The following is a 17091-nucleotide window of genomic DNA, read 5'->3' on the forward strand; positions in this document are numbered from 1 at the left end:
CTCTCTTTGCTTACACATACTTTTAACACCAATTCATAAGCAAAGCAATGTAAATCCATCTGATGAAACTATATATGCTCAGCTAACAAACCAGTAAAAAACAGCTTAGTTATAGAATGATATATGAAGTTGGGGTCAAAAAAGCACTTTACAGTAACCTATTATTATGCCCAAATTCAACAGAATGCACGATCCTAGCCATAATATCAACAATGAGGGAACAAAAGGAAAACAGTAGCTTTGGTGCAAAGATACAACAGTGGCTTCTCTGCCTTTCCTTCTGAAAAATCACCAGCTTCCAGAATCTGCTTCTACCTTCCTATAAAACCCCTACATCAAGCTCAATACTACAGCTTTTCATTTAACTGGAGTAAACCACACTCATATTTCATGCGAAAAGTGACAGTTTAATTCACAAACATCAAAATTTGTATCACCCGATTACAGGGGTCAATTGCAACTCAGGCCTCTTGCCCTCGTAGAAACATTGTAGAACTCTAGGTATATAGTAATGTGTTTACCCTCCTGGATTTTAAAGTCAGCTGACCAATGGTGGTGGAAAAGCATAAAAATGAGAAAAAAAAAAAAAAATTGTAAGCCATCTCTGAAACCCTGCTGCTAGTAGCCAGCAGCTTCACAGATCATAAAATGTAACACAGCAATACTAAACATATGCATAAAGTATTAACTGCTTTTAAAATGTCTGAGGTTTTAGCCTCTGTCCTAAAAACGTAGGGACCAGCTCTAAAGCAAAGCATTATTTTGAACCACAAAATCAGCGAGCTACAGTCATGCATTTTCCAGGTATTTAAACTCATGAAACAGAGAAACTGGAAGTCAAGACTACAATTCTTTCCTGAGTTAACCCAGAGACAGGCAACAGCCAACTGTTACTAGGTAGATACTCAAAGGATAAGGAGATCAGAAGCCAATGAAAAAGTTCCCTTACAATCACTTAAACCAAAAGACTAAAGGAGGTTCTGAACTATAGTGGAACTAAAACACAGACCAGAGAATTGAGACACATTTGGCAATCAGCAGAAGAAAGTCTGCATCATCCTAGAAGATGTTCTAGGATGTTCAGGATATTCTGCATTTACAGTTACTAGCACTATTTCTAATAACCTCCAAATCTTCCACTGCAGTGAACCCAAAAAGATACCTGAAAGTATGCGTTGCCTTTAGGAAAAAGCTATGCATCAGTATTAAATGGTTCAATTTCCATCATTAGAATTTGGCTCCCTGTAAGTCATAAATTTAACATTCTCCTTAGTGAAAAAATATACCCTAAAAATTCATTGCCTTTTACTTTTTTATTCAAAATACCCATTTCTTCACCTACATTCTGTAAAATTTTCCCTGTATCAGAAGGGATATAGTACAGTATATAGACTAGTAGAGTATAGAATAGTATAGAGAACAATGCCCATGTAACATTAGAAGGATCACTGTTTACTTGCTAAAATATCACTTTATTTTTTTCAGCTCAAACAGCTAAGGCATCACCTTAACTTCTTGTCGCACCTAAAGTGCTAAACACAAACTGAGCAATAGCTGCAATACTTTTGCTACAAGAGTTCTGTCCAAATGTAACTAAAAAATTTAATTAGGAGTAGTCCCTAAAATAGCACCAAAAGTACTGAAGAGCTCCTTTTTATGCCAGATTGACCACTTGTCTGTAAAAAAAAATCCACAAAAGCAGAAATTTAAGTCCCTTTAGTAATTGAGTACTGATGCTTTAACTGGTCAAACACTTCTCCACATATTTAACTTCACATTCCTAATGAAGAACAGTTACAACGTAACTGTGAAAAATTCATTGCAGAATTAGGGCTGGATCTATGATCTAGGGCAACAGGTTAACTTTACATCCAGAAGGGGCAAATGAGGAAAAAATGGAGAAAAGGCAAGAAACACAGACTAACATTAAAGCTACATGGTTGAAAAGGGTATTTTTTCTAAAGGTTAGAATATTATGGCAGAATTCCTAAGCAGAAAGAACATGAAGATTTTCGAAGTTATTTTAAAAACACCAGTTATATAAACAGCTTCATCACAGGCCACTGAAGATTTTCTGCCTGCATGTATTTTGACTTGAGAGATCAATTGTATCTCTTGTCATGGCTTCCCACTAAAAATCAGTAAAGAACATAAGCAAGAGAAAAATGCAAGAAATTTTCTCTGAGACTTGGAATTTATTTACTTTTGGGTCACAAAACTCCCTGTTGAAAAAAACTGCTCTACACCTTTTTTTTACTAGATGCTTCAAATAAAAAGGGCTAAAAGAAATGCTTGAAAGAAGCTAGTATATTACTACAATCACTGTAATTAGGTAGTTTTTGCTATATGTTTCCATCATAGTTGCACACCTGTCTGAAAAAGATCCATGAACTATTAATGGCATTTTCATTGAATAGTACATTGAAAAGAAATATCCAAAGCACTGACTGTTTACTTTTGATAATAAGAGGGTTGAGCAGAGTATTTGATTTAGCTTCTCTTGGGATTTAGACCTAGTTTCACTCTTCAATCCTTAAAACCTTTCATAAATAAATAAACATTTTTAAAGTAGGTTATTTTCATCTGCACTACAATCTCCAAAGGCTGTTTCCCCCCTACTTCAAAATTATCACTTCAAATCTCAAAGATAATAATCACCATGGTCACATTTGCAGAGCATTATGGCCATGGCAGATAATATTTTTAAAAGTATATACTATTTTAAATGCATATTATTTCTTAGCATGGCTATTACCAGACTTCTACAATAACTTAATATATACTATATACTATATACTATATACTATATACTATATACTATATACTATATACTATATACTATATACTATATATTCATATTTATATGTGCAGTTTGAATCCTATGATCAAAAATAGAGTGATAATTTTCTGAGACACTTGGAAGTTAAGCTTATATTGACAGCACACTGGTGGAACACCACACCCTATATCAATTCAGAGCTGTGGTAATGAAGACATAGCTTCACTTCATGAAGACATTGCCCCAATTAAATGTCAACCTCTTTTTAGTAGCTCTTGGAGAATTTCAAAAAAAACCCTTAAAAAAAAAAAAAGAAAGCAGAACGCAAAAGGCAAAGATAAACTACATGTCTGCATTACTTCCAATAATTTCTGGTTTAGAAACTGGTTTAAGAAAGAAAATGTACTGTGCAGGATGATCTCACAACAATGGTTACACAGTTTAACACTGTTTAAAAAAACCTACATATATGGGGAAAAGCCAGGCTCTACACATTCTGAACTTTCCAGTTTAATTTAAAATGCAGTATGTCTCTAAAGACTGTGCCATTAATCACAGATCAAATACCTGCAGATTTCCCTAGTCTGCAAATAAAAGATTGTGGTGAAAATTTGTAAGAAAAAAAGAAAAATCAAAATGGTATGACTTAGATGAAGGGACAGGAAATAGGGCCATTAAAAAATAGTGATGGGAAGTGAGAACCTGAGGAGGAACAATAAAGGCCAAAAGAGGCTTGATGAGGAATAAGAAGACTCAGAGCTAGTTAGCTAGCTACATAGCTCTTTCCAAAATGCAATCTGCCAAAGAGGCATCCCAAGAACAATACTGTATTTATCACCCCAGAGATATTAAAAATTGAATTTCTTGTTTTATTTCATTATTTTATCTGAATAATCTAAAAATTTTAAATTATTAAAACTACTTAAACCATAAGATATGTTCTCAATGTTTACTTAGTGTGGTGTCAGCTGATTATTTCATAACGAGCATAGCAGAATGTATCCTTTGACTGCATACTTTTGGCTGGAAGATTTTAAGTAAATATTTGTAACACAATGACCTACATGTGAAGGTTTTTATTTCTACTGTAAATTTATTTAGTTTAATTATTGCACACTGGTACTTGCAGCCAAATCTTTGCTAGTACTCTGCTACTCAGTATTCTATCCAGTTATCTACCTTCATGGTCATCTGTTCCCAGAACCATAATTCACCTTTAAAAATAGGTATCTGAATAATGTGAGATGCAATAGACTCAATGTCAGGGGAAAAACAAACAAACAAACAAACAAGAAAATAAAATCAGATCTGATAAATCAATACACGTACAAAAGAAACTTCAAAATTTAGCTTTATATTTAAAGGTTAAAGCCAACAAAAAACCAGACTTTACGTTTCAAGATTAATACGACATAAATCTGATCTTAATTAACTGAAATCAGGGAAAATTCTCTATTACACTTCACAAGGATCGGGCTCGAGTGTTCTGGGCTCTTTTTCTTCCTACAGTTAAAGACCAGCTTACCCAGCTCATCATTACCCACACTAGTGCACAGCACATAGAAATGGCTCAAGCAAAAGATGCAGTATAAGGATTAAAATTAACCCTTTGCTTACAAATGATGGCACCGGACACACTATTGGAAATCTGTAACCCACTACTAGGACTAACTGAAGATTTATGCTATAAAGGAATATATACAAATGACTAAGCAGAACACTCAGCATAAGGATTAAGACTTCTTACCCCATATTTACATTGGCGGGATGTTGCTCCATACTGGAAGCGACACTGTTCATCAGCATCATACACCTGACCTGGGGCCACAGCTGGATAAAGAAAGTCACGCTTGGGAGGCTCATTATCAAGGCAAGTACCACGGCCCGAACTGTTCAACATAAAGGACCAAATCAATTAGGAATTCTACTGGCTGTAAATCACAGTAATGATATTACGTAGCTAAGTTCTTACTTTTAACAGTGCTGGGTGTGAAACATATGATTGCAATAAACAGACAGTAAGAAGGTACACCCATATTAACAAGAGAAAATATTTAGAGGTGATTAGGAAATTAAAATAATTTTTCATCATTATTATTTTAAAAAATGCTTCTTTTAGATTGTAAATTAATTTTATAGATTATCCTTTTTAAAAGTGTGATAATTTCTGAGCCACACAAGACTGATTTTCATTTTTGGTTTAGGATTCCTATTTGTTTTCACTGAAGAACAGCTACATTTAGTCATAGAATGAAAAATAAACAAATTAGGCAAATGCAAGAAATTCAGTTTACAATTTGAAATGACCCTTCTGATCCTTCAAACACCTAAGTATAATCTTGTAGATAGGAGCAGCTCAACTGGTTTATGTAAAACTAAAACACATTCGAGCTTCAACATGACGAAATGTTTATAGGATCTGGACCTTAACATGCAAGCTTTTCTTCCATTCAAGTAAAAGAAATGGCTACAGAGGTAAAAATTCTGCAGGAACTTCAAATTTACCTATACTAGGGTGAGTGAAAAAAATTTTATGGGTTCAAGATCTTTTTGTTTGTATTAGTATTTAGTCCTAAAATATTTATGTTGGAACCAAAAGAATGATCTTTGCAAACTTCAATATTTTCTTCTTTTCATATTCACTGTTTTGTTCAGTGGTTGATGGTTTTTTTCCAAAATATGCCCATATTTAACCACAATAATTTAGCATAGTGGAATAAATAACAAAGAAAGCCAAAACCAGACTGAGTTCTGTTTAGAAAACTTTGTACTTTGCTAAATACAATTATTCAGTTTTATTGGGTCAGTGTGCATAAAAGAGGACAGATGCTTTTTTACTTTCATTTCACATGTGAATAAGTGAGGATTTTCAAAGAATTCTTATGGCAACACTTAAATTTTTTTTCCGACATTCCTACCAATTTTGCCAGCACTTATGTTCTGTTTTTTTCCAAATCTTTTCCATGGACCTTGCCAAAGGAACATAATTTCAGAAGTGAATGTTCTACACTGTTTTTTGGAGATCTCTAATTTTCTATCCTTTTCATCTGCAGATAAAAAAGAGCAAAAGGTGTCCTTTAACTACACATTTTACGTTCTCATTTTAACTCTATTTTGATCAAGTCTTCAAAATACTACAAAAGATCTTTTGGAAAAACAAAGAAACAAACCTCTGCCAACCACTTCAGAAGGTGGCAAACAGCAACTAATGCAAGAACCAGGTAAATACTGGAAAAAATACAGTATTTGATTACTAATTGCAAGGAGCTTGGTGTGATTCACCTGCATGCATGCATACATAACCACACCCATGCATCCACTCAGCTGAAATCTACTTCTAAAATATCAACTGTGTGGTTTAGGCATTAAAAAATGGTGTAGCTTTCTCTTTATCTTATGTAATTACTGATAAAAACAATAAATATATATATTTTTTTTTCCCCTAGCATAAGAAGTTGGGAAAATATCCTTCAATCTTTTCCAATATTTCAGTGTTGTATTTTGCGTGTATGAGGAGAGCATGTTAATAATTCTAGTATTAAAAGAACTGACATACAAGCTGATTTTTTTGCAATGTCTGGACTAAACTGCAGAGAGAATCTTTCCTTAAACAAGCAGTGAGAAGTTTAGCATTTGGCACCAGCTTCAGCTAGTATTGCTGTATGATGGGAACATTTCCACAGATTTCAATACTGCAGAGTTTACAAGATGACTGTAAACTGTGATCTTGTAAACAGACAGCCAAGGGGACAGAATTTAAAAAACCTCATTACCTTCAGTGACTTCTCTCCACAGGCATATGTAGCCCTGTCCAAATTAGATTACATAATCCATTCTAAATCTTTAAATTTGCTAAATTAAAATCTAAACCTACTCTACAAGACATACAATGGCAGAAAAGCATGTCAAAAATCCTTGTACTGAATACAAAAAAATTACTCTTCTGCTCTAATTACCAGATTTGCACCATAATGAAATATTGCTGTAGTAATCTAGTGAGAAAATTACTACTGAGAAGTCCTTCTCTTACTAGCTACATTATATCACAACCTCTAGACTGAAACTTTATTTCCGTCTTCCCTTCTGCTTTGATTCTATTATTTATCTCAAGCAGTTGAGCACAACTGACCCCTGATACTGTACTGTGGGAACTGAAGTATCCTGGAAAAGAAATGGCATGATCTTTATAAACAAATTAATAAAACCAGAGACTTTCCATGGGTAATGAAAGGTCTGACCAAAGCCGTGCAAAGGATGAATCCAGGCAGAGGACCATTTAACCTTTCCAGAAAACTTTTACAGGACTTGGGAATGGTCCAATACTCTTGTGTGTATGTCCCTGTTCTCTCTTTCTTTGTTCCATCAAAGCAAAACACATATACTTGAGAAAAAAAATTATGTTAAATCCAGGGGAATGAAACAAAAAAGTCCAAGAAGATTAATGGTTTTGAAGAACTTTATAAACACAGATCTAATAGTTATTATCAGTCAGGCATATAAGAATGTAGATGCAAAGATGTAAAAAAGGATAGGAAAAATTGCCCCAAGTACCTTCACATCCACAATTTTAGAAAATTTCTACTCACAATTGCTTTTGTACTTTGTGATTCTATCTTATACAGAAATCATACACACCAAGTCAAAAAATCTACAAGATATCCCTGCAGAGCATTTGCATTTTTAAACATAGTGTGGATAAATCTTTAGTGTCTGCAACAGAAATAAGTTGATCTCGAACTGACCATTACATTCTATTACCCTACAAGGTATGACTAGTACTCAAAGTTTTTCTCATTTTCCTAACTTCAGGTTAATTTTGTAACGTTTTATGGGACATACTGGGACTTGTTTCAATTATAAAATAGCTAAGCTTGATGTCATTTCAGCTCAGTATTCCAGTGTAGTATCTCCAGAGATCATTTTAAAACACTCTACAATATAATAAAAACTTTTACTTTTTTAAATTTTAATATCACAGGACAGCAACTTATTCTTCTGTTTGAAAGGATAACAAGGATACTAGAACATTCTAAGAAAGCTTAAGATTTCAGATTGCTACCACTGCTAACTGCTCAACCAAATTAACACCAACAAGAGATTAAATGTTTCTAAATCTTTACAGACTGAAGAACAGAAAACTCAGGATAACCACCTCAGCACACATATCACAGCTGTACCAAGACCAATAAAGAGAAAAAGCAAAAACCATGGATCCTATTACAATATCTACTCCCAAATATCCCTACTTACACAGCATAACCGAACTCCTTCAATGGCTGAAGAAAATATCCCAAAACACTGGCTCTGATAATTTGTTTTGAATGTCACTCAATGGCCTCATTCATAATAATGATATGGACTACAATGCAACCTACACTTAATAATCACAAATTAAATGTATTATAAATATTTGTGAATATCTGTTATAACTAAAAAATCATATACATAAATACATTGATAGAGTGCATGCTTTATTTAATTCTGATACCAAATTGCTGATAAAATATGAAAAAAGCAATAGTAAAAATTATTAACAAAAAAAGAGAGCATTTTTACATATACATACCATTAATTACTTACATGCCAGTGCATCTGACTCCTAACTGAATCCTTACTTCATATTTATAAGTAAAAACTGTTTTTATAACAGCACCAAGTTATAGTTCTGTACAGGTGAACCCTGCACATTGCTCAGTAGTCTACAGATCTAAGCATAAATATTTGTAGAATCTGGACATAAGTAGCATAACTGTGATTTGGATTTGGCGTGCTTAAAATTAAAATGAAGTCAAATGCAACTACCAAATAAAAACTTTCTTGAATATTACGGAAATTTAGATTTACCACTCACTCTCCTGATAAAATCTACATCTTTCCTCTCTTTCACACCAAGGTTGGCTCTGTCTTAGTATCTACTTCATATGAAAGACTTTGTAATCTTGCACAATCTTTTCATCACATTCAATTTTCCTTTTGCTTGGAGGTAGTAACTTGCTGTTTTCTTTAATGCGTACTATCCCCCACACTTTCCTGTGTTCCAAAGCATTATTTTATTCATTGGAATAATTATCCAGCAGCCATACTAAGAAAAACCTATTGGTTCATCTGTCAAAACCATCCTCCTATCAAAACCTGGTTTTAAGAGTTCAGGAGATACTAACATAAAGTACAAGACCCATCATCTATTTAATCAGTTAGTCTACAAATAAGTTAATGGAAATGTGCTGTTGATTCTTCCCTTTACAATTTCATTATATTTAAACAAATCAAAAGGTGGACAAAGAATAATACTTGTAAAATCAATACTCAAAGCCATATTGCCATCCCATAATCACAGAAGCTCTTAGATCTTTTTTTCAACTAAGTAGCCTTTTAAGTAAAACATAAAAATTTCAAAGTTTCAGAAATCTACAGCAAATGAGGGCATGTTTTTTATTTAACTACCTGTTAGCAAAAAATAATTTAAATCTTAGTATAATTTAAAGAAAAGAAGCAAATAATAATCCAAAGTGTAGGTAAACACATAATACTGAATGCAAAATTTCTCCACTGATTTGTAAAAAGAGATACTAAATTTTGATATAATTGATGTGATCTTATCTTTAAAAACTAGTGTTGATTTATAGTTTTTTTCAGATGTTACTTTACATTTCTAGAGTACAAGGGAACTGGCCAGAGTGCCACAGATAATATATGAGGCATATATAGACATATCCTATATTTACCTTGCATATCCACTTGTATATTTAAGATTCTTGAGCAGATGACATCTGGACCAGAGGACTAAATAATTTTTTTTCTATATTGTCTGCATGGGCTTGCTTGGACCAAGACAGTTTTGGCTCCCTTCCAGAGTTAGTAAATTGTAGTCTAAGATCTAAATCCTGCTGTATGGCATAGAGTGTCTCCAAGAATTTCCTGTGATAGATCTTACTGAAATAATTTAAGATTCTTGGTTCTCCTCCGTCTTCAAAAGACAATCCTGCCTTTGAAAGACAGAGCTGGCCATCTTGCTTCTTTTAACTCCTCTCCCGCTACTGACAGGAAAAATAAACTATGATTCCAGAAATCACCCAATTTTTAATAACAAAACATATAAGTTATATATACACACAGTCATGTTGCATGGAATGAAATTAATACTAATTGTTTTTCAGTCACTAAAATTTTAGACTTGGCTCTTTTCTCCTATGAACAGGAGATAATACAGGTTTCTACTCATCTCACAGAAATCTCTGTCCCCTGAGACTGCCCTTCAAGTCTTCAATTCTCAGTCAGTATTACTGTAATTAGTTCCATATAATGTTAGTGAAATTAAAGCCATTGCAAAGCACTTATGAACAATTCAGATGATAAACTGAATTATGTCAATCTTTACCTAAAAGCTTGATAGACAACAGCTATCATAAGCTTGGGAGATAACAGCTATTATGTACTTCAAGGAATGTTTTCTCCAGAAAAGAGAAATTCCTTTGGCCATTGCAGTATCTGTGCTGGTTGATCATCCTTGCTGAGAGTTTTGGTAGACATATTAGCATTACACAACTTCGCTTTGTCTTATTGTCATCCTTTGAGCCATATTCATCCTCTTTCCAGGACTCCTGCAAAATAATTTACTTTCCCAACTACTGCCTGACTGAAATTATACCCTCCAGGTGATACTTCATGGTTACTCCTCAGCGCAAAACTGCTGCAGCAAGTGGGGATCTGAGCTGGTAAACTAGTAAATCCACATTAATCTTCTTTACCATAAAATACTGTGAACATGCAATGAAATTCAATCAAAATTCATTCCAGTTGAATTAATGTGGTACCATGACAGCCTGGCCCAAACATGTGCAAAGGTCCAAAGATATAAATCTAAAAGGTCCCACAGACCAGGTTTCTGCTTGGGTATCTCCATTTAGTACCCTCATGTCCTACTTGTCTTGTTACACACCTAAATGCATTCCAAACCAGCTTGGCCTCTAAAGATCTAAATCAGCATTTTTCTCACCTGTTACTGAGTCATGAAGAAACATTAGGAAAAACAAATCATTTTTCCTTTCAGGATGCAGACCCTTCTGCTCTTCTAAAAGCAACCATAGACATGTCATCACATGAAACTTGCTATTTTTTTTTCTTCCTGCTAACTGTTTACTACCTGCAACTGAAATGTACCTGCTGTTAGAGCTGTTCTGTCTTAAAGAGAGGTGTGAAGGGGTGAAAGTGATTTTGGGTTCTGACATTTGTCCTGCAGGTATTTGTGTTACTCTAATAGCTGCCTGTTGTCAATGAGATGGCATAAAAGGTGAGGAAACTAGAAACTGGAGAAACAAAGTACAGTTTTACAGACTAGTCTACCTTATAAAATAATAAATCAAATATTTTAAGGAAAAAATTATCAATTAATTTATAGGACATTAGATCCACAGACAATAAGAAGCCTAGATTTAAAATGAACAGATCATGTCTGAGAAACCAGACATTCTTAAAAACAGATTCCACGATTAGTAGGTGAAAGAAAAGTTACATTTGACTCTTAGTACAGTATTTAGCATAGTATTCTATGCAACTGGAAAATCTAAAAGAAATTCTGGTGTGTAACATAATCTGTGTCCAAGGTGGCTTTGCTAAAAAATAACATCTCCATTCCAGGTTACAAAAATATAGCCAAAGTATTATTAAAAATAATTTATCATTGAATCTCCTATGCATAGATTTTTGTTTTTCTCTAGTTCAAATATCACTTAGTATCTTCAGTAATTATTTTTTTTCTGAAATTCATAGATGGTAGTAATTCAAGTAGAGTTGCAAACACTGGCAATGATAGAGAAGTATCTCAAAAAATCTGAGGAGATTAGAACTATGGAAGCAAATTCAACAGAGTAATTCTGGCTTTATATTAACATAACTGCAATTTCACTGCCATCCCACAGGCTTCAAAATTAAACTTAGCCATAAATCAAACAAAAAATGGAAAAGAATAATAGAGATGCTAACAGTAAATAATAAACTAAATCAGTTAAGAAACCTAGTGAAAAAGGTTCAAGAAAAGTATGTTTTTAACCGGCAGTAAAAATTTGAAAGACCACTGCATACATCAGACTAAAATTTGAAACTGTGCAGGAGCATTATGAACAACTATCCAGCACTATTACACTAGCATAACACAAGCGACTGAATTTTTAGCATGTTCCTTTCCCTAAATCCATAAGAAATAACTTCTTCACTTTATGTTGAATTATGTCCTTATCAACAAGCAACTTACTGTCAGGACAATTATGGGATCAAAATGGAGTTTTTCAGAGAAGAGCAACAAATAGAAGCAAATGAGACAGAGAATGGCAGAAGTGTAACAAGAAGAACAATCTCCCAAATACTACAAGGAAATATCTGAATGATAAGACTACAGTCAGAACTACAAAGCCATGAAACAATCTTAGAAGAGATAGGAAAAGCATACTCTTTTTTTATAGCTAAAACCAAGCTGCAATGACATACTAGAAAGACTACTAATGGGAACAGCATTGAATTAACATAAGCAATTGGTAATTATAAAACAAAATAACAATGTATATTTTTTAAAATAATGCTAGTGTCAAATAAATACACATATATATATCCCCTTAGCAAATGAAATTATATTGTGAGAAACCTGTATCACACATATATGGTAAAGATGATTTACTCATTACTGCTTTAGTTTAGACATTAATCTTAAATACACCAGTACATTAAACTGTGTGGGTGCACAGGTTTTTTTGTATCACAGAGGGGTGATACAAAATGCCTTAAACTTATTACAGTCGCTGATGAGAAGTTTTCTTCCTCTGTATAGCACCAACATTAAATGTCTGTCTCTGCCCACTGACTCTACAGAAGCTCAAGCACCTTGACAGCCAAGTCAGTGACTTCTCTGCATCATATGGGAAGCTGCATCTGAACTGACCCAAAGGTTTTGGTCTAGATGAGTCTCTTCAGAAAAAATACAGAAGACAACATCTTATTCTGAAATTAGATCCCTAAAAGAAAAGAAGATGCTAATTTTGTTCTTAGTAGCCTCACAGTTAGACAGTTGACTGGTTTAAGTCCCTCTCTTAAAATACAGGAAGTGTCTGATTTACTGAACAACCTGTATTTATTAAGGGAATGATTGCACTGATGACACTGAACCTGCCAGCTAACTCTTATTTGCCTCCAATAAAGCCTATCTTTCAGCATCAAAACAAATCTGTTAAGACTCTGTTCTCAGTGAACTCACGGATATATGTACTTGTCTTCAAAATTTAAAACACTTCAGGTATGAATCATCTTTACCAATGTATATATTGATATGAGTACATTTTTTGAATAACGTATTTTGACTGTTTGAACTTTTCCACAGTGAAATTTCAGATAGCAATCTACTTCTGGCTAAAAATCACCACAGAAGTAGAGGCTATCAGAATTTTAAGGTATTAATATAAAGATCTATGCCATTCTCTTCCATAACCTTTATATTCTCACCAATGGTACCAAAGAAATTTGACAGGTAAAAACCCACAAGACTGCATGACAGACATCAGAAAAATGAAATGTAAAAGGAATGGGGCTATAACCATCTTCCCTTCATTAGATTCCCTCACATTACGTATGCTTAGAAAATATGATCCATAGACAAATTCTGCCCTCCTTTATTTCCCACTCTCAGATTAATGAAGTATTGAGGTGTGATCAGCACTTCAGAATCTTTTGAGTAGATCAAAACAGTAGAGAACTCTTAAGGCGGTGAATGGAGCAAAAGAAGTGTTTGCCATTACACTGAAATAATACTCTACAGAAAAAAAGAGTTTTAAATTACTTACTATACATCTGTCTATTCATTATAAAATGTAAACCATCAGAACAGGTCACTATATCTCTACAATTGATCCCAAAAGGTGTCAATTTTTTTAAAACTCATTTTTCTTGAGAGATTACTTACTCTAAAAAGCTGGTGATGTAATCCCGACTGCAAGCTGACCAGGAGAAAGGATTGGTGTTTGCTGTAATATGAGCTGCCATTAGCTTTGCTGCCTCATGACCTTTGGTCCCACAGGAATTTCCAATTCCATCATGATTCATACCAAAACTGCTCAAAAGAGTAGGAGAGAAACAGCCCATTACTTTTCTACAGCATCATATATCACTTAAAAATAATGTCACATTTACAGCAATCACATTGGACCTAAAAGAACACAGTTCAGGAGAACTTTGAAGGAGAGAGTCAGTTAAGTCCTGTTTAGTTTTATCAGATCTCATAATACAGCACAATAACAAAACCTTCTTTCCTTCTATGGCTTTTTGGAAGCATTTTATTTGTTTTTTAAAGCTCTTAAAGGAAACATGTCTGTATTCTTGCAAGACAAATACAGAACACTCAAGCCTTTATTTGGTATGGTACTCACACTCCCTCTCTGTATCTACTCACAGAACTTGGTGCCCTTCTGTTAGAGCTTTGCTTTGTCAAAGAATGTCAAAATGAAGACAATTAAAAATCAGCAGAAAATATAAGAAGTGGAACTTCTGGGGGAAACTTGGCCAAAAGATATTTTCAGGAAAGAAATTAACTTTCAAGAAAGATGATACGCCCCTAATAAAAAAAAAATCCTAAAGAATCCTTATGTCTTAGAAACCCTTTGAACTACAGATCATCAACATAACCATTAAATTAAAACTAGAAGTAAATTCACAGACAATCCATTTAAACAGACTTTCACTGCAGACTGTCTTTGTTTAGGACAATCAACAATGTATACATTATGGATGTGACATAAATGAGTCACCTGAACAGAATATTTCTCAATAGTATACACATTTCTAAAACTCCACTTTCTTAGTCTTAGATTAGTTTCCATACAATCACTTGGGGAGAAAAGTTCCCTCATTTCTTTTTTCTTTTTTAATATTAAGCTTTGGTCAAATTTCCTCCTCCTTGAAGGCTTAGGAAAGCAGAGGGGCAGATAGTAAGAGACACAGCAACTTCCCTGATAATGAGACAGAGAAGTAATTAAAACAATGCCAAAACTGAGATTCTGAACTCCCAGAATCATACAGAGAGGTCTGTCTTTGGAGCCTCCCGTATGCTAAAAGGACTGACTCCGATTTCTTACTCAAAGAACACAAATGTGTTGAGGCACTCAGTTTTGATTTTCTGTAACATTTGGGACTGACTGCAAGAACATACAAAAAGCGGTAGATAAGAAACTGACCTTTTATCAGCTGACAATACCACTTCATACCAGCCCATGCCAGTTTCTTCACTGAAAGCAGTGGCAGTTGTGTTATATTAATCTGAACATATTGCTCCAGAATGTGGTATAAAACCCTAAGACTTTAATGTTACGTTGAACTTCAACACACTATTTCACCTCTTCAGATGTTCATAACAACCTACATGAAGAAGGTGCTGGCAACCATTCCTTCTAAAGAAAAAAGAACATCAGTGAATGAAGGATGATTCCTACAGGATCAGGAAGGACTTCATCATGAAAAAAGCAAGGCTGCCTTGCTTATGGAATGTGTCCCTATGGAATACATATTATGCAGCAATGCCTGCATGTGTCTGGCTCAGTTTGTGGTAACTCACAAGTGCAGAAGCCATTTACTGCATTAGACACTGGAAAGGTCTGATTGACACCTTAGACTTACATAATCAAATAAAGAATGTCCCTTGCTTATAAAAAATACGGCTTTAATCAAATCATCTGAGTAATGTAGGTAATGCAATGAAACTTTCAAACCAGTGTTAAATCTGAGGATCTTATCAATAGCTATTTGTATTAGGAGAGGAAAAAACTTAGATGTCCTGTGCAACTGGACATGAACTTGTAAACTGAACCAGAATTTTACAACAAAAAATATGCATTATTTACCTGTTCTCAGCAGCAATTATTTCTTAGAATTTGGGTTACTTCAGACAGAAACATTCCTTTTTGAAATGTCTCTGTACCATTTCAGAAAACAGAAAACCTTATTTTTTAATAATCTCCATAAATTACTCCTTTATAGAAACGACTTGGATGATTCTTACATCCAGCTTACCTCTAGTTACTGTATCCCATTTATTTAAAAACTTACAGACTTCAGTTTTCTGGGAAATTGAATTTTTACCTTTCAGGCGTATAAGTTAAAGAACAAACATAGTTTAATAACCTTCCTCCTACCTGCTCTCCTTGTGAAAAAGATAATGTTGGTGACAGTGGCAGTGATACCCCTGATAAAAAGCACATCTGTAAATGGAAGCCATAATTTCTGATGCACATGGGAACTCCATCAATGCCTTTCCATGAGCCAATGGTATACTTTATAAATATTCATTCACCTAAATCATCTAATCCTTTCCAAGACGGTTTTCCTACTTGTCCTTGCTTCTGAATTTAGGAGGAATGTGATCATGAGGTGCAGGTAACTTTTCTGATGTTTGCAGAAGGGTTTTACAACTACTGTCATCATTTCCAAAGATGGTTAGTGGCAGCATGCCATTACAGTCCAGTAATTTGCCCTCCTGTGGGCAGGATTGCAGATGGAAACACATTTCTGAACAAATTACCAGTTTTATTTCCATCAGAACATGCTGGTCATATTTGGCCATCATTACATTAAAAGTAGGTTTTTACAGAAGTATGTTTGCAATTGGATTGGCATGGAAAGGTAAGGAAGAAAGTAAGTAACATAAAATATTCTTTGTGGAGCCACTGTTATACTTTGCCTACCATTTTCAAACTCACTAAACATACACAGACTGTATTCCTTTCATTGGCTTAAAAACCTGTCTAAAACAGCCAGTATAATTCTGTCCTTACAAGAAGAGCCAAATGAGTGAGCAGAGACTGAAATCTCTTCAGCTGACACAGAAGTTATTCAATGAAGTTATCTTTCCACCTACCATCTCAAGGAAGGATGTTTAAACCAGCAGCTCTTGTATTTTCATGCATTATGACTCCTCATTTCCCAAGAGAGCACTTACATTAAAGAATTGGGCAAAGTAGAAACACTTAAGAACTTCAAAATTATAACTGAAACTCTCCTGCAAATTATCTCTAGTTTGTGTGCATCTTAAAAAATTCTAAGGCAGCACATTCTAGTAGTGCTCCCTGCCTGTTTCACTTACTAACATCTGTAACTGAACAGATTTTTTTTCCTTTGGCAATCTGTTTTTCCTTATATCTGAAAAAATTATCTGAGGGAATTATTTGTAATACACATCCAACTTAAAATCCAACCCCAGAAATCACAGGGGAGATAACTAGAGTCAGCTGCATCAAATAAAAGGGCAATAGATAAGCAGAGACCCTGGACTATAAGCAGAG

General features: G+C 34.2%; 1 protein-coding gene across 1 annotated transcript in view; it reads right to left on the reverse strand.

Moving 5' to 3' along the window:
• The window catches only part of ADAMTS6 (ADAM metallopeptidase with thrombospondin type 1 motif 6), a 137686-nt gene that overhangs the window by 54027 nt on the left and 66568 nt on the right, over positions 1-17091 (reverse strand). Inside the window, exons 10-11 of the mRNA XM_066181204.1 lie at positions 13725-13871; positions 4527-4668 (exon numbers count right to left, since the gene is read on the reverse strand). Of these exons, the coding sequence (XP_066037301.1) occupies positions 4527-4668; positions 13725-13871 (289 nt within the window). The remainder of the gene's footprint in view (positions 1-4526; positions 4669-13724; positions 13872-17091) is intronic.

Source organism: Chamaea fasciata, unplaced genomic scaffold (genome assembly GCF_029207755.1).
Source record: "Chamaea fasciata isolate MVZ Bird 193981 ecotype frontalis unplaced genomic scaffold, bChaFas1.0.hap1 SCAF_4, whole genome shotgun sequence".
NCBI classification, from domain to species: Eukaryota; Metazoa; Chordata; class Aves; order Passeriformes; family Sylviidae; genus Chamaea; species Chamaea fasciata.